The sequence below is a fragment of the Symphodus melops genome, assembly GCF_947650265.1.
Source record: "Symphodus melops genome assembly, chromosome: 6".
NCBI classification, from domain to species: domain Eukaryota; kingdom Metazoa; phylum Chordata; class Actinopteri; order Labriformes; family Labridae; genus Symphodus; species Symphodus melops.
This window is the reverse complement of record NC_136696.1, coordinates 1,811,985-1,835,668: the sequence shown is the minus strand read 5'-3', so window position 1 is coordinate 1,835,668 and position 23,684 is coordinate 1,811,985. Positions and strand designations below refer to the sequence as shown.

The 23,684-nt window shown below is 44.9% G+C and overlaps 3 protein-coding genes across 7 annotated transcripts in view; 2 read left to right on the top strand and 1 right to left on the bottom strand.

Moving 5' to 3' along the window:
• Positions 1-812, bottom strand: part of LOC306825260 (uncharacterized protein) — a 154,448-nt gene extending 153,636 nt beyond the window's left edge. For 2 of the 3 annotated variants that reach the window (XR_013779235.1, XM_079345883.1), the window contains exon 1: positions 356-812. Coding sequence is in view for 2 of the 3 variants with exons in the window: in XM_079345883.1 (XP_079202009.1) it covers positions 356-527 (172 nt within the window). In the remaining variant the exon portion in view is untranslated. The remainder of the gene's footprint in view (positions 1-355) is intronic. The other variant, XM_079345884.1, reaches the window with a different exon arrangement.
• A 2,792-nt stretch (positions 813-3,604) lies between these two features.
• Positions 3,605-12,620, top strand: mapk12a (mitogen-activated protein kinase 12a). The gene is made up of 12 exons (XM_079345981.1): positions 3,605-4,173; positions 7,171-7,300; positions 9,024-9,082; positions 9,190-9,301; positions 9,388-9,417; positions 9,603-9,650; positions 9,883-9,997; positions 10,884-10,955; positions 11,154-11,233; positions 11,360-11,438; positions 11,524-11,697; positions 11,778-12,620. Exons 1-12 carry the CDS (start codon positions 4,055-4,057, stop codon positions 11,843-11,845), a joined length of 1,086 nt encoding a protein of 361 aa, XP_079202107.1. The 5' UTR covers positions 3,605-4,054; the 3' UTR covers positions 11,846-12,620.
• Positions 12,621-22,271: 9,651 nt separating this feature from the next.
• Positions 22,272-23,684, top strand: part of LOC306825123 (protein MTSS 2-like) — a 27,565-nt gene continuing 26,152 nt past the window's right edge. For all 3 annotated transcript variants that reach the window (XM_079345677.1, XM_079345676.1, XM_079345675.1), the window contains exon 1: positions 22,272-23,150. In XM_079345677.1, the coding sequence (XP_079201803.1) occupies positions 23,082-23,150 (69 nt within the window). In that variant the 5' untranslated portion in view covers positions 22,272-23,081. The remainder of the gene's footprint in view (positions 23,151-23,684) is intronic.

Sequence of the window (23,684 nt, the reverse complement as noted above, 5' to 3'; positions counted from 1 at the left end):
GTGGGGTGCCTTAAAACCGTCTACCTTCTCTGGTCCAAACAAAGACGAGACCATTCAGCACTTCAACACAGCATGTTTCATTAATGTCTGATCATATAGTAAAGTCACTTTATCATTTCATTTAGTCCATGTCTTACAGATTTCTCATTTAAGAGTTAAATGAAAAAAGTATGCTGATTTAGTTGAATTGTATGAGGCCTGCTATAATTCAGAGATAAAGAAAAAGTGTGTGACTTTGGTTGTGATGACTGGATATTAAGTGTTTTTCTTTCATTGACGTGACTTGGCATTTGCGTCGTTTATAACACTTTAACATAAATTGCTGTCTTATAAAATAAGTTAGGCAGTTCCTCACCTGTTCTGTGTAAGGTGATGCGAGGTTTCCAAACGATATCCAGCAGTCTGCGCTGACGATCTATCTCTTCCTCGTGCTCGATGATAGTTCTTTTAAAAACTACAAATATGTCTTCCGCAGCAGCCGTTAGTCGCTCGTTGATAAACTCTCTCAGACTCTCAGCTGAACACATTTTGTTGTTGTTGTTTTATTAAACTCTTAAAAAGATGCGCTTCGGCAACAGACGAGTTTAAAAGGAGATGTAGCTGCGATTGGAACTGACGCTCTTCTTTGTTTACTTCCGCTGTGTGTCACACTATAAAGGACCGACAACAACGGAGGTGCGGCAGCTTTAGTTCCATTTTTCAGCGGATTTGTGTTCATGACTAAACGTTGCAACATCCGGTCTTCAAAAACGAAGCTCATACGGAAGTTCAAAAGTTCAAAACCTGCATTTCTTTGGGCGCTCTAATAGAGATAATAAACGTCGATACACTATATATATATATATATATATATATAATTCATTATTCATCTTTATCTATTTATTTATTTTATATTTTTTCTTGTATTCAGTTCAGACGTCATTAAGTACACTTTTAAGACATTAATTACTATATTTAAAAATGATGTACTGATACATATTGACATGACAACTGTTTGTCTTGACAATTCTGTACAAAACCATAAATATATATACGGTAATATTGCTATATATATATATATATATATGTGTGTGTGTGTGTGTGTGTGTGTGTGTGTGTGTGTGTGTGTGTGTGTGTGTGTGTGTGTGTGTGTGTGTGCACATAACGAATTTTGATAGACACAGAATCACATTTTTGGATCTGCAGCCAAACTGGCCAGACAAAGACTGTAACGGATGTTATATGAAGTCTATATGCTTCCTGTGGTGGAAGTGCACTTAGTACCTCTAAAGTTCTGGGGGAAAGATCCTGTTCTATTATTTTCAAACAAGCACATAAACAAACAAATATAGTTCATGTGGCTTCCATTTGTACATCGTGTGGATGTACAAATGTTTTAGATTCGCCCGTTTTCAGACTCGATTGGTTTAGTTGTCGGACAGACTACCTCCGCAAATGTCTCCTTCTTCACCACTGGCCCCTAGTGGCATGGCGATGAATTGCAGAGTAACACGTTGTTTGAATGCACAACGACGCGTTGGGTCTACGCCGTCGACGCGATGCAGAAGTATAAACTAGACTTTCGTAGTTCTGCGTCGAGGGAACGCGTTCCTCTTTTGTTCACCGCCAAGCCGCTAGGGGGCATTGGCACCGAAGGAGATGTTTGCGGAGGTTGTCTGTCCGACAGCTAAACCAATCGAGGCTGAAAATGGGTGAATTTAACACACTCGCTACGCAATGCATACGTTTAAATTAGGCTGAACAATTGAGCCATAGTTGGCTCTTTGGAGCCACCTAGTGGCTAGAAGGATGGACATAATTTTTTTTACTACTAAGCGGGAAAAAACAAGTGATACAATGTTTGAATGATGAATGATTTGCAGGTTAAACTATTTGGTGTTTACCTTTGTTTCTGTGACCTATCTGGTGTTTGATCGGATCCTTCTGGGTTATATGTCATTTTAAGTAAGGGATTATCAGAGGAGGTCTGCTTCTCTGCTTGCAATGCATTTAGGATGCTCAGTTATTTGTGAAGCCTTTATTAAAGCATGCAGTAACAAGATGTTCCATGTTCCTCTTTTTAGCGCCAATGCTTCTCTTTTAAAAATAACCAGAGCATAATATTCCAACTTTATTACCATCATTTCACTGGATTGTTTTAATTCTCCTCTCCAGTGTTGTTACAGTAGCAGCAACAGCTAAATTAAATTGTACAAAAATTAAACACTAAATACCCCGGGAACAGGCGCTAACATTTTGTGCTGGTGACATAATTTGGTTGTTCAACTTAAACTCTTGGTGACTACATCATATAAGGGGTTTGGGAGGAATCGTGTGTGAGTACAATCACAGCGAGAGACAAGGGAGAACGGTAATGATTGGAGAGGAGTGGTGACCGGCGGTTGGGCAACTGTAAAGCATCTCACAGGTACAATCTATCCTCCAACTCTTGCTAAAAAAAATACAAAATCCATGTTGTCCGTGTCTCCCCAGACATTTCTCCTCCCAAAACCTTTCTTGTTTTGTCCTCTCTGCACACAACATGAAATGGCAGTTAATGGCCGTTCCCATTGTTTAGGTAAGGTCACATGAGATGGTGCGTTCCTCCTAATCTTTGTAAAATCCTGTCGTCTGCGATGTGCCAGGATTTTCATAGCTTGTGGTGTGTGCATGCTTGACCTTATGGAGATGAAGATCTGATAGAATGTGATGTGTCTGATGCCACCCGATTTAAAAACTCCTCTGACCATTCCTCCTTTATTCACACAGCAATGCCAGAGACTCGTTCATCGACAGAGGTGTCAATCATGGTGTTTTAACCCTTTTTTATATAATAGAAAATCAAATTAAAAAAGCTTCTCAGAAGGATGTACTGTTGGACTTCAATACAAATCAGGATCTCAGAAGAAAAAACAGTTTTTTTGAGTTCCAAAGTGTGTCACATGTCCCATCTGTTAACATGGAGCAGGCGGGGTTAAGAACAATGCTGCAGCCAGTCAATAGAGGGAGCTCTAAATCTGTTGGCTTCACGTTTGTGGGCTATTGTTTAGTCTGTCTTTCAGAATCAGCTTGTTTAACACACAAGGAATTTAACTTTGGTAGACTGCTCTCTTTTTACTAAGGTACAACATTAAATATTAACAATAAACTAAAAAAATAAATAAAGACTAATATGTACATTACTAAATAAGATAATAGTGCATTAAAGAGAGTGTGTAGATGATCATTTGAATAACATAAATATATAAATATTGACATATATGGCTATGCTTCAAATCAAATCTGTGAAAGCCATTCATCATATGATGAATAATCCAGAGCCATCTGTGTTGTTGTAATTAAACGTCACCAAAGGGGCTCTGCAGAAATACGTTTCAGAGTCAGAACATGTTGATGTAATGTGATATATCCCACTAAACACAGACCTATCAGATCTGTCTGTTCATGCTCAAAGCTCAAACCCCTTCACGCATCTAAGTTGCAAACATGTCATCCATGTTGTCAATCCTCCTCACTGAGCAGAGGCCTGACTTACTTTGCTGTTGATGCGGTTACAATTCAGGCCGCATCATATTTGCAGTGTTTATATCATGGTTTCCTTGTTCTGTTTCCTGGATGCGTGATAAGCTCTGCCACGTCTTGACGCAGCTCTGTGTCTGCACCCCGGGGCGTCAGAAGGAAAGCTTCAAGTCCCGGCAGGTCTCAGATATTTGAACCCTCGGCTGCACATGGAGCAGGAGGAACGCAGCCTGTAGACTTGGAGGTTTTTTATTTAAATGTTGCGTCCAAACAAACTCATCTCCAAGTCACGTCGTCAGTCCGGTCTCGTGTTACTCACACACCAGTCTTCTTCTCACCTTTAGTTGAAGGCCTGCAGCGAGACTCGGGAGTGGCTTTCGGTGACCTGAGGGTGCGCCCTGAGCGGCTCACACACACACACACACACACACACACAGCTGCTGCGCAATGATCGAGGCTGCGCGCATAGGTGGCTGTGGGACAATGGGTGTGTAGCGACAGAGGAGACAAAACAACAAAACAAACAGTCTCTCCTGGACTTTCTTTAAGCTATAAAATGAGTAAGCGCGTCAGACCTGGATATTATCGTCAAGAAGTGAACAAAACGTCATGGGAAGTACCGGAGCGGTACCGGGAGCTGAAGCAGGTGGGGACCGGAGCATACGGGACGGTGTGGTAAGTGATCCCCGCGACACTGAAGCTGCTGTGTGTGTGTGTGTGTGTGTGCGCGCGCGCGCGCGCGTGTGTGTGAGGGAGGTTTGAACAAAGAAAGACACGGAACAGATGGCTTCAGCGGAACAAAAGAAAAAGTGTGTGCGCTTCGCTGAGCACGCGCTGCTGCTTCACTTCCTGATAGGATGGAGAGTTTCACACTTTCACTGACCCATCCTGCCACCTTTGTTTACCTCTGAGATGGTGAATTACGAAGCACACGTGGGTGCTGCATGGTGCGCTTCATACGTTCAAAGAAACACAACAATGAAGAGCAGCATAGCAGGCACCTTTATTCCGTCTGAGCACGCGGCGCCTCTCTTATCAATGGTTAACTCTGTGGGCGGAGACCAAACTGCTCTGACTGACTCAAACAACTTAATAACACATGATCAACTCAGAATATGAATGTGTAACAACAAGCCAGAGATGGAGACTGAACACTGTCGGAAGAACAGGGAGCTCTCTCTCTCAGCTCAGACTGTGTGTGTGTGTAGGTGTGTGTGTGTGTGTTCAGGGAAGTTACTTGTATTTCTGGGTCCCATAATAAGATCTCACATTGGGCCCCTCCACCACAGCCTCAGTGGACACAGATAGTATTCCTATCAGCACACCTCCACTACAGTACTAAAGACTCATTAAAGGGAGAATGACTCTTTGATTCTCTTTGATTTTCCCCATTGGGGATCAATAAAGTTATATCCTATCCTGATCCAGCAGGTGTCGCCCTTGAGCACCAGCATGAATTCGAAACAAACTTCTGTTTGGCCACGCCTCCTCCATACTGAATCCTCCGCTCTCCTCAAGTAACACACCTTCAACCCCCCCTCCACTTGTGTGGTGTTCACGTGATAAGAGGCGGACAAAAATGCCCAGTAAACTGCCCTCAAGCTGCTGCCTGTGGCCTGCATTGTTGTGTTAGCTAGCTATGGTTCGTGCTCTTTTAGCTAGCTCGAAGCTTCACATTGTATGTATTGTATTTACACGGATTAACTGATCTCAAAACTCTATAGTGTCATATAAACAATCAGTGAGTATGTTCTTCTTCTTCTCTCCGGTCTTGACTAAAACAGCTTTTATACACAAGGGATCTTATAATCTGTGGTGCACATTTCCTCCCACCCACTACGCTCAGACAATGGAAGGTGTCTGATCCTACCTTCACAACAGGGCCCTCAGTCTCTGACTCAGTCCTTCTGAGGGGACGAGGTGTCAGGGGGGCGCGAGAGTCAGGGGGAACTTCCAGTATAGAGAAGTTTCTGACAAGAGTGAGAAAAAAAAACAGAGGGGGCGCCAGAGTCAAGAAAAGTAAGTGGCGATATCTGGCATAATCCTAATAAAATCAGAACACCCCTTTTAACTTTTAGTGCATCAGCCTGGACAGATTTGGGAACACACTTGATCCGGTCGGTTTGACTTTTCTCCGGATATTTTTAAAATTTCTCAATTTCAATTTCCTGCTCTGATAAAATCATTGAATCTGTGACTTCAATCTGTGATTGATTCAACAGAACATAATGCTCTCTCTATCAAATGTACTGTAACAGATGTGTATGTGACACAAACACAAGATTTGTTATTTCGGCCAGTAAAAAATATGTTTGACCGGTGAATGTTTTTATCTACCTGCCACCTTGGCTGGTGAGTCAAAAAGTTAAATTTCAGACCCTAGGTTATTGTATGCAGAATTCTGGTACAGGTATTTGTACAGATAAATAAATACATATTATCTGGTTCTTCATAGTATTTCAATTCAGTGTCCCCTCGGGGGGGCATGACAGAAAATAATTGAGAACCACTGCTCTAACTAGACTCTTCTCCTCTGTCGCCCCCTGGTGGTGGAACAAAATACCAAACTACATTCCATCTGCAGCCCCTTTGCACCTTTAAGAAAAAGCTAAAGACCGAGCTCTGTATGAAAACTGACGCACTTAAGGATAGTAATGAAAATGTTTTTGTTTGATAACGACGATTTTAAGATTGTTACTATCCTGATAAGATCTTGAAAATCCGTCAATGTTGCACTCTTACTCTGGTCACTTCCTGTCAGTACCTGTGCTCTGACTCTGGTCACTTCCTGTCAGTACCTGTGCTCTGACTCTGGTCACTTCCTGTCAGTACCTGTGCTCTGACTCTGGTCACTTCCTGTCAGCACCTGTGCTCTGACTCTGGTCACTTCCTGCCAGTACCTGTGCTCTGACTCTGGTCACTTCCTGTCAGTACCTGTGCTCTAACTCTGGTCACTTCCTGTCAGAACCTGTGCTCTGACTCTGGTCACTTCCTGCCAGTACCTGTGCTCTGACTCTGGTCACTTCCTGTCAGTACCTGTGCTCTAACTCTGGTCACTTCCTGTCAGAACCTGTGCTCTGACTCTGGTCACTTCCTGTCAGCACCTGTGCTCTGACTCTGGTTACTTCCTGTCAAAACCTGTACTCTGACTGGTCACTTCCTGTCAGTACCTGTGCTCTGACTCTGGTTACTTCCTGTCAGCACCTGTGCTCCAACTCTGGTCACTTCCTGTCAGTACCTGTGCTCTGACTCTGGTCACTTCCTGTCAGTACTTGTACTCTGTCAGTACTTGTACCCTGTCAGTACTTGTACTCTGTCAGTACTTGTACCCTGTCAGCACCTGTACTCTGACTGGTCACTTCCTGTCAGTACCTGTGCTCTGACTCTGGTCACTTCCTGTCAGCACCTGTACTCTGACTCTGGTCACTTCCTGTCAGGACCTGTACTCTGACTCTGGTCACTTCCTGTCAGGACCTGTGTGTCTGATCGAACTTAAAGCTGTTTGTTTGCACTGTTGTTGTTTCCTCTTTTCTAGATCCTTGCGTGTGTTGCACTTACTCTCTGATGTACTTCTCTTTGGATAAAAGTGTCTGCTAAATTAATTGTAGAATTGTACATATTCATTGACGTGCATATTCGACTCACACTGTCATATTTTCTGTTCGTCCTCAGCTCGGCAGTCGACGTCAGATCAGGAAGCAAAGTGGCCATCAAGAAGCTGTACAGACCGTTCCAGTCGGAGCTGTTTGCCAAGCGAGCGTTCAGAGAGCTGAAGCTTCTCAAACACATGAAACATGAGAACGTGAGACACTGCACAATCACTGCATGAAGAATACTTGATTATGGGGAACATGATAAGTCTCTCAGGGTACACCAGTTCAAGGATTCATTCCAATCAATGGTTCGTCGATAATGACGAAGGCGCACAGATGACGAGCACCAGTCTAATGTTTTATTTTCAAAGGATGTCAGAGGATTTAACCATACATCTCCATCTAGACCAGGACCAGATCCAACAATGGTGTATCACCCTTAAACGTTCCCTGATAAGCTAAAAGGCTGTCACTTCAACATAACGTCTTCCTACGGTCTCCTGGAGCCTCGTGGTTGTGTCATGCGCCCCATGTGCAGACGCCGTAGACCTCTTCGCTGTGGCCATGGGCTCAAATCCAACCTCTGTCCTTTGCTGCATGCCGTCCCCCGATCTCTCCTCCCAACAATTCAAGTCTTTTTTCATAAAGTCTTTATGTCCTCATAAAGACAATAAAGTGTTTAAAAGCTTCCAACATATTTTAAATAAAAGAAAAACTCAACAGGAATAAGGGGATAAGGACTCCACATGCTGCAGACAGCTTCATGGTTCTGAGAGGGATGACACAGGTGAGGCAGCCTTCATTGGCCCTGAAGCCCCTGGACTAGTCAGAGGACCCAGGATCCTTCATGAAAACTAGCAACACACACTTCTGATTATCTTTCACCTGATCAGAATTATTGAATGAAAAGTTTAAAACATAGAGCAGAAGGAAGAAACGGAGCGTAGCCTCTTTCTTTATATATCATTTATTAATCTGTGAGGGAAAGAAATCCTGCTTTCACACACAGGAGCTGTGGACCAGTGGAGAGACGTCAGAGAGAAGCTGCTAGACAGGGAGCGCACCAGGGCAGTTTGGGGTTCTGTGCTTTGCTCAGAGGCACCTCAGCAGCAGTCCTCCCCTGCAATCAAACCAACTTCCATATTATGCCCGTCATTGGGACTTGAACCGGCAACCCTCCGTTTCCCAATCCATTAAGTCCCTACAGACTGAGCTACTGCCGCTCCAGACACAATATCTGTACCCCACAGATAGTTTCCTTTTTAATCATTTTTCTTTTTATCTGAAAAGATAGATAGATAGATAGATAGATACTTTATTGATCCCGAGGGAAAGATGTGCATAAAACACTTCACGTATAAACAGATAAATTCATCAGAACATATCTAACTGAAACTCCCCCTTTCATTTGACGCTCACAACATGAGGCAGCTTAACGAGGTAATTAAAGCAAGTCTGGAACAACTTTTGACCAGTCCTCCGATGTTGGAGCGTCTGGTTGTTACCACTTCCTCTTTCCTCCGCTGAGTAATATACTCATTAAGTATTTATCTGCTGTTCGCTGAATGCTTGTTGCTCCAGCGCCCAAACACATCGTCAGAGCAGCGACTGGAATGGAGATTTAAAATACAGTTCCTCAACATTTATGAACTTATTCCCAGTAAGACGATAGTTTTGGGCAGTCCCAGAATAAACGAGAATGGTTGGCTTCAGCTGAACCACATGACCTCCAACAATGTATTCCAGTATCTACATGCCTCTTGTAAGCGGGGAAGAATCTCAGGATTCTTGTCCATCCTGATTCCCTCCAGCTGTGTGAAGATGTAGATTTATATTCCATTGATATGTAATATTTAGTCTGAAGAGAGAGACGTGCATTTCCTGGTTAAGAATGAGCCGAAGGATGAAATGCTGTTTTCCTTTCTGTTGCAGGTGATCGGCCTGTTGGACGTGTTTACTGCTGACCTCTCTGTCGACATGTTCAATGACTTGTGAGTGCACTTTATGATTCCCTCCCTGCTGCAGGACTTTAGACCTGTATGTACCTGTGCTGAGCTTTTTAAAGCCCTGCTGGTAACACGAGTCCGTCTCCCTGCAGCTACCTTGTGATGCCGTTCATGGGGACGGATCTGGGGAGGTTGATGAAGATGCAGCGGCTGTCGGAGGAAAGGATTCAGTATTTGGTTTATCAGACGCTCAAAGGCCTAAAGGTGGAGAACCCGACTGTGATCGAACAACATGGACAGTTTATTACTTTACTGCGTTGAGTAATTCTTTTATTACATTTTTATTACAGTATATTCATTCTGCGGGGATCATCCACAGGGTGAGTTGAGTTTAAATATTTATCCCCCTGACTTGATTTAATGTCACACATGCTCAGAGAAGTGTCCAGCATGGGCCCTCCTAGAAATCTGATGTGAAGTCCGGGCCCTCCCTGTCTAAAAAGTTAGGCCACGCCCCTGTGGGTGCTAAATACCATATTTTGTGTTTTCTCTTGATTATCTGCAGGATCTCAAACCAGGAAACCTCGCTGTCAACCAGGACTGTGAGCTCAAGGTAGGGACTTCCTCTCCCTGCTGATCCAAACAAACAAAAGCCATCATGTGTCTTTACTTCAACATGCATCATTTAATCATAAATGTTAGAAAAGGTCAAACTGTAATGTTCTCCATGCACTGTCTCTGCCAGCTCCACATTTCCCTGCAGTCTCATTAGCAGAGCTGTTAGCTCGCTGTGAGCAGATGTAAACGTGTCTGGCTCTGATTTATTTCATCTCGTGTTCTGTCAGATCTTGGACTTTGGTTTGGCGCGGCAGGCGGACAGCGAGATGACGGGCTACGTGGTTACTCGCTGGTACAGAGCCCCGGAGGTCATCCTGAGCTGGATGCACTACACTCAGACCGGTACTGAAGTGAAAAACACCACTCATGCTGCCATGTTTTATCTCTGTGTCGTGTTGCTGCTCCCTATTAGCACCGAGTCCTCGCCTTCTTCTGTGATGTAGCAGTAAATGGATGTTTTCGTGGACTCACTTGCCCTCCAATCAGGGCTTCTGCTTCAAGCCGGTGATCACTTCATTTCCCAGAATGACCTTTACGACCCGCAGGAGAGCAGGCCGAGGCTTTAAAGCTCGTCTGCTCACTCGTCTCGTCGCTGCTTGATTGAGGCCGCAGACAGGAGACTTCAAAGAGCTCTGCACGAGTGAACGCAATTCACCTCGACTTTCTCCTGACCAGTCCCCTGGTTAATGTGCCGCGTGAAGTCGGGCTGAGTCCATGTCAGGAAATATTCAGGAAAATTCACAAAGAGCGATTGGCACTGCGACCAACATTGACTGTATAACTGCATCCGTTATGATCACGTATTTAAAAGTCTTTATTATGCTTCCTGTTTGACACTGTGGATCTGTTTCACTTCACCGAGAATCGACATACTAGGAGAAAAAAAGGGATGCAAGTCAGGATTATTTCATCGACAGCCTGCCTGAAGTTTTCCACGAGTGCACGGCTGAAGACTGCTGTGTATTTACCAGAGCCCTCGTATGATGGCAGTGAAGACAGCAGCTTATAAAACTGATTGTAGATCTGTATTAGAAGCACTTCAAATAGAAATATATTTTTAATCAACAAACTGAGCTCATCTTTGCTCAGTTGATTAAGATGTAATACCTACATTTATCCACTAGGTGATGCTCTCTTAACATCCTGTCTCACACTGCAGCGGCTCTGAGAAAAGAAATGTGCAATTCCAGTTTACCATGTGTTGTTTCTGCTTCTTCTTCTTCTTCAGTGGATATCTGGTCAGTGGGCTGCATCATGGCTGAGATGCTGCAAGGAAAACCTCTTTTTAAAGGCAGCGATCGTATCCTTCATCATCGCCTGACTCACGATAACAACAGGCTGAGTGGTGTAAACATTTACTCCTGCAGATACAAGAAGCAAAAAAAATCAGGGAGTTCGTTGCATGTGCAGACTTTTATCTCAAAGGATGATCATGCACACGTTTTTATTTTTATTTTTTAAATTTTCCAGTTTTATCCTTGACCTTGATTTCCCGCAGATCTAGATCAACTGTCTGAGATCATGAAGATCACAGGAACACCGACGCAGGAATTTATCTCCAAACTAGAATCTGAGGAAGTGAGTTCAGAGCTTCAAGATTTTGTTGCAGGATCCAAATACTGATACCAGTTAGAATTTAGGGACTGGAAACATAATTCAGACACACATAAGTGCTTCGACTGATTTATGAACATATTCTCTTAGGCGAAAAGCTACCTCAAAAGTCTTTCAAAGGAGGAAAAGAAAGACCTCCACACGGTGTTTTCCTCGACTAAACCTCAAGGTAGGACGAGCTCAGCCTTTATGTCGGGTCTGTTTTCGGTTTGACGGTCAAACTGGGACTTATGTCCTTCTCTTTGTGTCCTCAGCCGTGTCTGTGCTGGAGCGCATGTTGCTGCTGGATCCGGAGCAGAGGGTGACGGCTGCAGAGGCGCTCGCTCTGCCGTACTTCAAAGAGTTCAGAGAACCAGAGGAGGAGACTGAGGCTCAGCCGTACGACCACTCCATAGACAACACTGACATGCAGCTGAACATGTGGAAACGTAAGGATTAAACTCAGTGAAGAGAGGAGGACGTGACATGAGGAGGGCGATATGAGCTGATCCGTTGCTTCTTTCTTCAGGTCACACCTTCACAGAGATCCTGACCTTCAAACCCGTCGTGCCCGAATCGAAGGAAACCTCGCTGTGAGACCTGAAGAGACGCTGCAGCAGCTGCAGCACAGCAACAGAACAAGCCAACGTGTCATAACATGTCATTCCTAACAGGGCTCAAACTCTCTGATCACAAGTCTTAATGAAGCCAACAGATCCAGTTTACCACGCTCAAAACATTTGGAGCTGCTGGTTCGTTGCTCCTCTAGTTTCACGTTTTTCTATCCTTTGATAATAAGTTTGTTTCTGTTTAAATTACAGCTACAAATAATATCAGAGATACAATCTCTCCGATAGCCCGACTGATAAATCCACCAGCTGATCATTCTGACTGATATGAGCATATCAAGTGACGACTACTATTATTAACCTTTTAGAGCAGATTAAAAATCTCCTTGTTCATCCAACATGGCGTCAGTAAAAACTCTACTTTCAGCCTCGGTCTGAAACAGTTTGTGCAGCTTCTGTCTCCTTCATGTGGTTTATGTTCGGGACTGTGTCCTTGAGAGACATGTGATTGGATTTATCGTGACGTCTTTGTGTGTCTGTGTGTCTGTGCGTGTGTGTGTAGTTTAAATGTCTGCCCTGACCTCGTCTTTCCTCCGAGTGGCCTTAAAGATAACAACAGAACAAAAAACAAAGATCCAGCCCAGCAGACTGCACACAAACGTCGACACTTGAATTTTAGAACAAAAACTTCTTCTATCTTTGTCTTCTTTTTTTTTTTAGGCACTAAGGAGCAAAAAACGCACATGTGGGTCTTTGTTGATGTTTTTGTCTCGGGGGATTTTGTCATAAAAAAGTCTCTCTGATGTCACTCTTCTTTTCCTCTTTTGCCTCCTAACCTGGTTTGTGTTAAATAATAGATGTTGATTAAGATCATTCATTGTGGGTTAATATTATAAAAAAAGACACGCGAGGTTGAAAATCAAAAATGGTTGAAAGAGTCAGGTCGTGCTCTCTCTCTCTCTCTCGACCTCCTCCCGACGCCACGTCGACGTCAAACATCCTGATTCATTGTGTCTTGTCTGAATCAGCGAGAAAGTTCTGAAAGGACTTTTTTCCTACATTTCCCATGATGCCGTTTATCACCACAAAATTGTGACGAACTCAGAGATTATAGGTACTTGATCTTTTTGATACCTCTGTTGCCCCACCAAAAATATTTTCTAATCCAGCTGTAAAGAAACATTTCATTTCTTTAATAGTGTGCGAGATATTAAAAGATAAAAGATACGCCAACAAAAACAATGAAACAATGTTTCATACTGCAGCTTTAAAATGGAAGGTTTTTACAGGTAGAGCATTTCATCTGTAGTTCATCCAAGCTGCCACTAGATGGCAGTATGAAAACAAGCCATAGTCAGGCTGCTGGTTATTCCTCTACTTTGGTCTAAACTCAAATATCTAAATACATGTTTGAACAGATTGACATGAAATGTGTTGCAGACATTCAGAGGCCTCGGAGGACGAGTTCTTCAGTGAACCTCTGACTTCTCATTCAGACACAGCAGCTGATCAACAGTTTTAATGAGGCGGTCCTATTACAGAGGTCCAGCTCTCGCTGCATGGATGCACTCAGCGTCTGATGATCCTCAGACTTCTTCAAACATCGTCAGGTCACCACTTGAAGAGTGAAGTTAATACTGATGTTTCTTTTAGATCATAGAGAAGAGATCATCACAGAGAAGACGGATCACATCGTCACAGTGACTGTTCACGTTTGTGACCACAGCTCTGGGGTTGGTGTGAGATGACAAGATGAACAGCATTCTGCAGAAACAGAAGATTTACAGTTGTCATGGTTTTGTTTGTATTTCAGTGTTTTGAGTTCTGCTTTAGTCTCTCGTGTTGCCTCGTGTGTGTTTTAATGTTTCCTAGTCTTGTGTTTACTTTAGTCCTTAGTGTGTTTCCTTGTCTCCTTGTGTCCTTCTATGTCGTCTGTCAGCTTGTTTCCTGTGTTATTTGTGTTTTCAGGTTCTTCGTTTGCTGTTTAATGTTTCTTAATCTTGTTTTAAGTGTTTCCTGTTTTATTTTGTAGTATCTGGTTTTAGTTTTCAGTGTCAGTTTGACTTTGTTCTTGTCCTCCGTTGTTCTGCTCTTGTGTTCTTTGTTCCTTGTGTTTCCCTCCTGTGTGATGACCCTGATTGTCCTCACCTGTCTCATTAGTCTCACCTGTGTCTGATCACCTGCCTGTTTAGTCTCTGTGTGTCCTCTGTCTCTCGTCGGTTCATTGTCAGTGTGAGATGTTTCTCCTGCGCTCTGGATTGACCTTGTTTTGCTCCTTGTGGGTTTTTTTTGGAAGGTTTGGATTTATTATTTAAGTAAGTTTTTGTTTTGCCTTTTGTTGTTGTTTGCTGCACTTGGGTCCACCTCCTTGTTTTTCTACCCGTCGTACAACAGTGAGGGATGTGTTTGACTGTGATGAGAAGGCAGGATGAGCTCGAGCCCGATGTTCTGTTGTCTCTGTACCGGTCTAACATCATGTGTATGTTTAGCCTTTATTCCATTTGGGGCTCAGATGGCTTCAGGTCGTGACATATTAAGTTCTTGAAGTTGGCAGCCTGGGTTCATGTCCAACTTGAGGCTCCGTTCCTGCATTTCCTTCCCCGCTCTCTTTCCTTTGTCTCCTCATTTATCCCTCTCCTGTCTGAGTAAAGTCTTCACTGTGCTCTGAAAGTAGCGTATGATGAAGGGACGGATTTCCTGAGTTTGTGACACGTTAAAAGTCGCCCAAAGGGGGGGCCAAATGAGCGATGATAAAAAAGAACAGAACGGGTGTGACGGCCATGTTTGGCCTGTATCTATAAGCTTCGAGTAAATATTTAGAAATACAGAAGCAGAGTCTGGTCAGCATGTTGATCAGATGTAGAGCATAACTGAGTCTTAATAAGCAGATAAATAGATTGATGTGCTCGTTGAACCACAGGGGGCACCAGAGTGCCTCATTCTGAGCTTGACTTGAACAGCATGGGTCGAAGTATGTGCTAATGCTAACATGCCAAACTTCAACTTTGATCTGCTGTTGTAGTCAAGACCGCACTAACCGAGAAATTATCCAGGACCAGAGTGCTCCAAGACCAAGACATCCAGGGATCGAGACCAAGTCCAGACCAAGACCAGGGCAGGGTGAGACTATAAATATCAGGGAGAGACCGAGACCTTCAAAAAGACAGATGTCGAGGACTGCAGCACTTCGCTGATCATCATTAAACCCAATAACTTCAGCATGCTAATGTTGTGGTTGTTAGCTCGTTAGCATACAGTATTAAGTCATGTGTTGTATGCCTAGCAGGGATTTATAAGGTTGAATATGATTGATGACTTTAAGCATCAGAGTTGCAGATTGCACGTCTGCTCTCAGATTCTGCTCATTCCTGCACATGCTCCGTCTGCTGCTGGCTGTCAAATTCAACCGGCTTGTCTTGGGTGACCTCCAGATCCTTGACTCCCGAGGGCGACTCCCCCTTGAGGACGGGCTTCCTTCCTGGGCCTGAGCTCCTCCGAAGCGAAGCCTGCATGTGTGCGTGTTGTGTCCTCGCACAGCGGATAGTTCACCGAGGAGTCAGAGAGTTCTGTTCCCCCGCAGCAGACATTTTTCACCCCACAAACCCCCTCCTCTCCCTCTCACACACGGGGACGGACTCCCTCTGTCTGTCTTGTTTGTTGACCCTGTGGTTTATTTTCAGAGCTTGCTGGATTCAAGCAGCATACTTCCTAAGACACACACACACACACACACACACTCACGTGTGCACCAGTTTGCCCTGACACACACACACTGAGTCAGGAGGGAGGATGTGAGGAATGGCAGCGATGCCCAAACACTGATCTGACCTGCACCACTCGTCTGCTTGAGGTGGAATTTCAGTAATCGCTGTGTTTACTCTGTGTGTGTGGGAGGAGCGTGATTGTGAATCTCTCCAGCACTCGGCTCAGATTCATCATCCTGACTCTCCTCTGAGGTAATTTTAGCTCCTGTTTACAAAAGATTCAACATCTTAACGACGCAGAGCCTGGAAACTCTTCACGTTGTCTCATTCGTCTCTCAGTAGGAACTCTGATGAGTGGGTAAACACGAACAAACACTGTCACCGTACGAGCCAGAGCGCCTGTTTACTGCCGTCACTTTTCATAGATATAAACCACGTCCTCAGCGACAGTGTTTCTCCACGTAATTAGTGCTGTCACGTCCCTGCTGGAGATCAAATAAACAGAATCGAAGGCTCTGCGGAGATTACTGGGATTGAGTGTAACCGGGAGGCCAAGTGAAGATTTGACAGCTTCCTGTTTGCAGCCTGTACACAGATGAACATTTTTACATCTCGGTGTATCACTGACGTTCAGCATGTGTCTCTGAGTGCACGCTTCCAGCTCTTCAGCGAGCTCGCAGAGGTCTGCGTTTCCTCGTATACGAGTCCGTGGGTCAGGAAGACGGATTCTCTGAGTGAGAGCAGGAACATTTTTAGCACGAGTGACAAACGGCTGTTTAATTATGCACCAAATGTGGATTCAGTCGTACGCTTTGAGTTCGCACGCACTCTCACAGCTGCTGAACGAGCCGGGTCCAGTTAAAGGAGGGAAAACAAGCTGTTTGTTGTTTTGTAAGATTCGCATGTTGAATTGTTTGTTTGCATTAGCCAGTGAATACTTGAGTCTCAGTGGGTGTATGTTTTTGTTTGTGTATCTGGCGCTGTGTTTGTTTGTGTTTGTCTGTGGAGGTCAAGCAGTCTCAATAAAAGGAGTCACGTTGCCCGTTGCGCTCTGAGGCTTTTCTGTCTTCGTTTGTGTGACGGCGCTCAAACTTTCTGCTGTCTTTGCACGTGCCTCGGCCTCTATCTCTGCCCGATCTGTGAGACGTACACAGAAGCACACGTGTCTGCGGGATCCTGCAGGAGCAGAGCGGGACCTGCCGGCGGGGAAAAACTGGGGAGGAAATTCCTCTGGCTCACATGGAGCCGGTGAGCTCAGTTTTAATGCTGAGGGGGATTCTCCCGAAAATCTGAGCTCTGAATGAGCAGCAGACGCTGGGTGGGTAAGAAACGGATGTAAACCGGGAGGTCAAGGAAGCAATCATAAGAGAGAGTTTGAACAAAGGGAAGGGATGAGACGTAGAGGACAGGCAAGAGAAGACGGGAGGATTAAAGGAAATGAAAGGAAGGCCGTCTGTGCCAGGATGGGCAGCTTCGTTTACATGAGCTCATCGTTCAGACATCCGGCTCGTGCAGGAGAATGAAATGTAAAGACAACTCTCTGTCCATCTGTGATGTGTTGATGTACGGCGATGGTGTGTGTGTCCCATTCAGAGGCGCTGCAGTGCAGAGGAGCACTTAAACCCCTCTGACCCTGAGGAGTGATGGGAGCCAGCTGTTGAACCAACAACAGTCACTGTACTGAGTTCTGAGGCCGAGGAGGTCGAACACAAAGACAGAGACCATGAAATAACTCCACTGTCTTTATCTTTCAGAGTCGTTGTTAAATGAATGTCCTGCTTTGATATGATTTCAGTACGGAAGCCCAAAACAAACACGCTACATCCGTGTTTCCATGACAACAAGAACATGTTAGCTGTTTTTCTAAGATCCCAACACAATTATCTTGTAATCCTTAAAGTATCAGGGTGTGACAAAAAGGTACAGTTATATAAGTTAATACTGATGCAGCCTCTACCATCAGTGTGTGAATGGATGAGTTCATACTGATGGACTCTTTACTCTGCTGCAGCCTCTACCATCAGTGTGTGAGTGTGTGTGAATGGATGAGTTCATACTGATGGACTCTTTACTCTGCAGCAGCCTCTACCATCAGTGTGTGAATGTGTATGAATGGATGAGTTCATACTGATGGACTCTGCAGCAGCCTCTACCATCAGTGTGTGAATGTGTATGAATGGATGAGTTCATACTGATGGACTCTTTACTCTGCAGCAGCCTCTACCATCAGTGAGTGAATGTGTATGAATGGATGAGTTAATACTGATGGACTCTGCAGCAGCCTCTACCATCAGTGTGTGAATGTGTATGAATGGATGAGTTCATACTGATGGACTCTTTACTCTGCAGCAGCCTCTACCATCAGTGTGTGAATGTGTATGAATGGATGAGTTCATACTGATGGACTCTTTACTCTGCAGCAGCCTCTACCATCAGTGAGTGAATGTGTATGAATGGATGAGTTAATACTGATGGACTCTGCAGCAGCCTCTACCATCAGTGTGTGAATGTGTATGAATGGATGAGTTCATACTGATGGACTCTGCAGCAGCCTCTACCATCAGTGTGTGAATGTGTATGAATGGATGAGTTAATACTGATGGACTCTTTACTCTGCTGCAGCCTCTACCATCAGTGTGTGAATGTGTATGAATGGATGAGTTAATACTGATGGACTCTGCAGCAGCCTCTACCATCAGTGAGTGAATGTGTATGAATGGATGAGTTCATACTGATGGACTCTTTACTCTGCAGCAGCCTCTACCATCAGTGTGTGAATGTGTATGAATGGATGAGTTCATACTGATGGACTCTTTACTCTGCAGCAGCCTCTACCATCAGTGTGTGAATGTGTGTGAATGGATGAGTTCATACTGATGGACTCTTTACTCTGCTGCAGCCTCTACCATCAGTGAGTGAATGTGTCTGAATGGATGAGTTCATACTGATGGACTCTTTACTCTGCTGCAGCCTCTACCATCAGTGTGTGAATGACCTGCGGTAGAAAAGCAAAAAAACACAACGTTTACCATTTACTTCTCGAGCACTGCCAGCGTGCCCATAAGCAAGGCACTGAACCCCAAACTGCCCTGCATGGTCCAGGTGCAGCTCCTCAGTCTCTCCCTTCATGCGTGTGTAGATCATGTATGTGCTTTAAAGTCTTCATGTTATCCCAAAATAACAGAGACAAAGTGATGAAATGAAATATGAAGCAGGATGTTTGTTTTTGTTGCTTTGAGCAGAACGGAGTCCATCGATCCCTCGCTGCTGCTCACAGCTCTTCACTCTGTTCATGCTCATGCTTGATGAGCACATCAACATTTTCATCGTGTGGACTTTGGCAGCTTGACAGTCGGAGGAAACTGCTCATTGAGATTTTAATGAATAAATCAAAACACTTGAACTGCAGATATTGAAGCTGAGTTCATTTTAAATCCATACTGACTTTTCTCCTTCACACACTGAAGACAGGAAGGAGCGAGGAAGAGGAGGGAGCATCCTCAGCCTTCTTTTACCTGCAGCTAGATCGGAGTACAGATCGAGTACAGTCCTCGATCTCTGCTGGTAACAGGTGGATTTCTCTGAGCGATCTCAGATGTGATCGTTATGGACGCATGTCTGCTGATATTCACTGAAACATTTCAACGCATCGATTAAACCACAAGACGGATTTTTCAAAAGTTCTCAGCCGGAGCAGGCAGATTATAAATCTGGACCATTTCACAGTCAAGTGGACACAAGACCTCAGGACTGACCTCTGTGACCTCACCGTGGGGGGGGGGGGGGGGGGGGGGGGGTCACAGCTTCCTGAAAGTCGTCCTTCAAACCGGGCTGAGACAACAGCTCCCACTGAATCATGTGTAGGACCAGGCTCTGAGGTCAGAGGTCACAGTATATCACACAGTTCCTCCTGTTGTTCGGAGGAGAGCTGCCTCAAGGTCGAACGAGACGTGAGAGGAAGGAAGGGAACAGAAAACACGGAGAGATTAGAAAAACCAAACGTGATTTTAAAGTTCCCAGCTCGACTGAACGTATAATGAAACACCTGATCGTATCTACGTTTGTATTTCTTATCTCCGAGCTAAATGCCAAATTGCTTCTGTTGTGCTTCCTGCTAATGAAATCTAAATTGATAAACTGGTTTCCCTCCCGCTCTGAGGTAAAAGCTGTCGGCGGCGCAGGCTGAAAAGTAAACACGCATTATCGCACAATGGCGGATGAAAATGTGCCCACAAGTCAAAGCCTCTAAAGTCGGTTATATAAGCCGTCCAAATCTTCTGAGTCTCCCCAGCTTGATGCGTTTAGGCCTGATGATTGCTTTCAGTTGTTCGGCCTCACTGGGAGAGAAGGAGAAACAGAAACCGTCACATTTTTCCGAACACACACCAACACATGAATCAGTGGTATGGCAGCGAACAGAACAGACCCTTTTTTTCCAGGGGGGGGGAGGAATGTCAGCATGTGTGTTTGGGGATATTTTCTGTTTTATGGCTGTTTTCTCAGAGATGCCAGCGAGCTCTGTGGTGAGCTGGGCTCCAGTCCCGGCCTCTCTTCTTCCAGTCTGTCCACACGGGCAGCAGAAGACACCAAACCAGACACAGCTCCTTGTCAAGTCACCAAACTTAATAAAAAGACGACATGTTTCTCTTTGTTGAGCTCGCGTTAATGAAACTGCTCTCAGGCTTTCAGACGGGACGCTGCTGTCGAGTTTCTCCAGAAGAATCCAAAGAAAAAGAAACAAGAAGGATTTCATTACATGGAACGACACTGGTCATGTAATTACTTTGTAAGCTGTCCAAGACAGAGAGCTACATTTTATTATTATGAAAGTACGGAAGCCCTGAAAGGACAAACAGCATTTGATTACATCCCCCTTCGAGACGCGTTCACTTTGGTTTTTCATTAGCTTTGGGATGAAATTGTGTTTCAAGTCTTTCGAGGATAAGGACTACATTACCCATGGTGCACCATGGTGAGGTTTGCAGTGAGTAAGTGGAATGTGCATCCTCTGTTTGAAACTACTTTCTTTCACAAAGTGCTTCACAATCAAACAGCTGTGAGTGTGAACGCAAACAGCCAGATGTTTCAGTGAGAGGTGAGCTGATGAGAGAACGCAGCAGGAGACTTCACTGAGAGCCAATAGGAGAAGGGAGAGATGTTAACAGACTGTCTGCACGCCACCTCCTCGCTCTCCGTGCTCTAAAGAACCTGCTGCTTCCTGCTTCCTGTTGAACTGTACATATTGATATCAAATCAAATATTTTCACTAAAGCATCGTAAAGCGGACTCTTCACTACCTCTGCAATCTTTCGTGACCTTACCTCAGGAGAGGTAAGGTCTAGTGTTGGCCTTCGCTCTGCAGGATCACAGTGAGCAGCCCGTCGTATGGATTTCTCCGTTGTCGTTATCAAAAGAGACGCAGCTTTGTGATCGCTGGATAACGAGACAAACTCATCTACTCATAGCTGCTTTGTTATCCTGAGATCACACAAAGTGTTTAAGGCTTCCATATAGAGGAGGAGACATGTTTCACTCCGAGCTCCGCCTGATGCAGGGAATCCCCCCCATGGAGACGAAAAAGCTGACAGATGTGAGAGGAAGGTGTGTGTGAGGCAGATGTGAGAGGAAGGTGTGTGTGTGTGTCAGAGAGAGACAGATGTGGAGGGTAATAAATCAACAGGATGTTTATCAAGAATGCTGCAGGGTGACCCCCCCCCGTGCCACCCAGACATTCGGTAAGAGAGCAGCGATGACGGGGTTAAAATACATCCCATGAAGATGGCCTTGTCTCTGGAGCAGTGTGATAGTTTGTGATGGACTTCTTCAAGATAGAATAAAGGCTGTTAGGATGCTGGGTGGTCCAAGGCCGTCCATGGTGGGGGGGGGGGGGGGGGGGGGGGGGGGGTCTGCACCAGGCTGCATGAGAGGCTACATGGAGGTCATCAAAAAACCTAATCCATCTGATATTCAAGCCGTGAATGAGTTGAACCCTTATAAACACGATTTCTTATAAAAACACACAAAATAACCGATTCATTGCCTCTTGTATAAAATATAAAGAAATCTCCATTTCCCCATTAAATCATCAACATGTTTTTTTTAAAGAAATATTAGATGAAGTAAACAAAAAAATAGAAGCTTCTTTCAAAGGAATTTTCATTACAGGAGGAAAGCTCAATGTTGTTTACAAAGTTTTAAAAACATATAAGAGACAAAGTAACTCATTTTGTCTCATCAATTACAAATGTGATACAAAAATATAATTAGGAACAAAACAGTTCAACAACATGTATGACTTTTAGTCATTGATTATATTCTCTTCTACTTTAGACAGGGCTGTAGTTCTTTATGCTAAGCTAGGCTAACTTAAAGCACTAATGAGAGAGGAGTCAGCTGACTCCAGGTCAAACAGTGAATATGCATCCCAGAATGTGAAACCTTGTCCTTGTAACCACAGGAGATGAAAGTCTACTTTAAAGTGAAGTGACATGTTGACGGAACAGATGAAGTGATGCTCAGTCAGGTGATCACATGTTGGTGTTTCTGAGGACAGACGCGTGTGTGAATGTGATGCTCAGTGAGGTGATCACATGTTGGTGTTTCTGAGGACAGACGCGTGTGTGAATGTGATGCTCAGTGAGGTGATCACATGTTGGTGTTTCTGAGGACAGACGCGTGTGTGAATGTGATGCTCAGTCAGGTGATCACATGTTGGTGTTTCTGAGGACAGACGCGTGTGTGAATGTGATGCTCAGTGAGGTGATCACATGTTGGTGTTTCTGAGGACAGAAGAGTGTGTGAATGTGATGCTCAGTCAGGTGATCACATGTTGGTGTTTCTGGGGACAGACGCGTGTGTGACTCCGCATCAGGAGGAAATCCTCCTTCACATCTCACTCATTGTTCAGGATTCACTTTGCTTTGCAAGGAGGAGGGGTGTTCCTTCTTGTCCCCTCCTCCTCTAAATGTGAAGAAAAAAAACTTGACCAGCCCCCCTTGCCCATTCCCATGGATCGTGTTACGGGAGACTCAAACCCGAGACATCTGCTCCGCTGCTAACAACGGAGCGCGTCCCCGCGACCCAGATCTCCTCCTCCTCCTCCTCCCGCTGCCCTCTACCCCACAATAGTGCTCTCTCCTTACTGCTGTTAACTCGGTGATCATGAGGAGCCACGGTGCATGTGCCCTCCACGTTTTCCGGCTGTAGTTCTCCCCCGGCAGGAGTGCGCGCCCGCTCCATCCCCCCCCCCCCCCTCCCCTCCGTGCGTCCGAGCGGAGAGCAGCAGCAGCGGCGGCGGAGCGAGCGAGCGAGCAGCGGCCCCCGGTGCCACCGAGCAGCACATTTCTTTTTGTCTGTGCGCTCCTCAGGCTGCAGGCTGCGGGCTGACGCAGACCATCCTGTCCGCTGAGCTGACGTCTTCACCGGAGAGGACGAGGAAGAGGAAGAGCGCGCGGACGGAAAACAACGATCCCGATGTGTAATGTTTGAAAAGGCTCCAATAAGCGGATTTCTCCTCTGATTGATCTCTTTCTGCGAGCTTTTGTGTTTGTTTTGGACACCATGGAGTCGGTGGAGAAGGAGTGTGGCGCGCTGGGTGGATTATTCCAGGCCATCGTGAACGACATGAAGGTAAAGCGCACATTCAAACAAAGTGGAGAAGAATGATATGTGAGCTTATGGAAGCAGTGGGGCTGATCAGACGGGATGTTTTTACTGCCTTTGTCTCTGTCACCGGGTCCTCCCCCCACTCCAAACACCGCTGCGGGACAAACTGAGGCATGAAACATGTTTCCCTTTGTGCCATTTGCATAATGTGCAGCAGGTCTCTCAGGCTTCACTTTGATTTAACAACACGGTGGTGTTTCATTATGTGCAGCACACAGACGGATTCTATCAGAGGAGTTTATTTACGTCACTCGGTGTTTGATTCAGGGGTCAAACTCTTTGGACTAAAACTATAAAGACTCGAAAAATCCAAAACAGGCAAAAAAAAAAAATAATCAGAAAAAGAAGAGATGCCAAAGATGTAAGATAGTTTTAATGTCGTGCTCTTGTTCCTCCGTGTTGATGTTGTTGGGGACCATTTGACCTCTCCTCACTGTCTCCCCTCATCACAGACTGTGAGCTTGTTACACTCAGACTGATGGAGTCAGGCTCCATCAC

Coding starts and splice junctions, on each gene's coding strand:
- mapk12a (XM_079345981.1), top strand. CDS start 4,055: ATGAGTAAGCGCGTCAGACCTGGATATTATCGTCAAGAAGTGAACAAA. Junction 9,083..9,189: donor GTCGACATGTTCAATGACTT/GTGAGTGCACTT, acceptor GTCTCCCTGCAG/CTACCTTGTGATGCCGTTCA. Junction 10,956..11,153: donor TCTTTTTAAAGGCAGCGATC/GTATCCTTCATC, acceptor GATTTCCCGCAG/ATCTAGATCAACTGTCTGAG.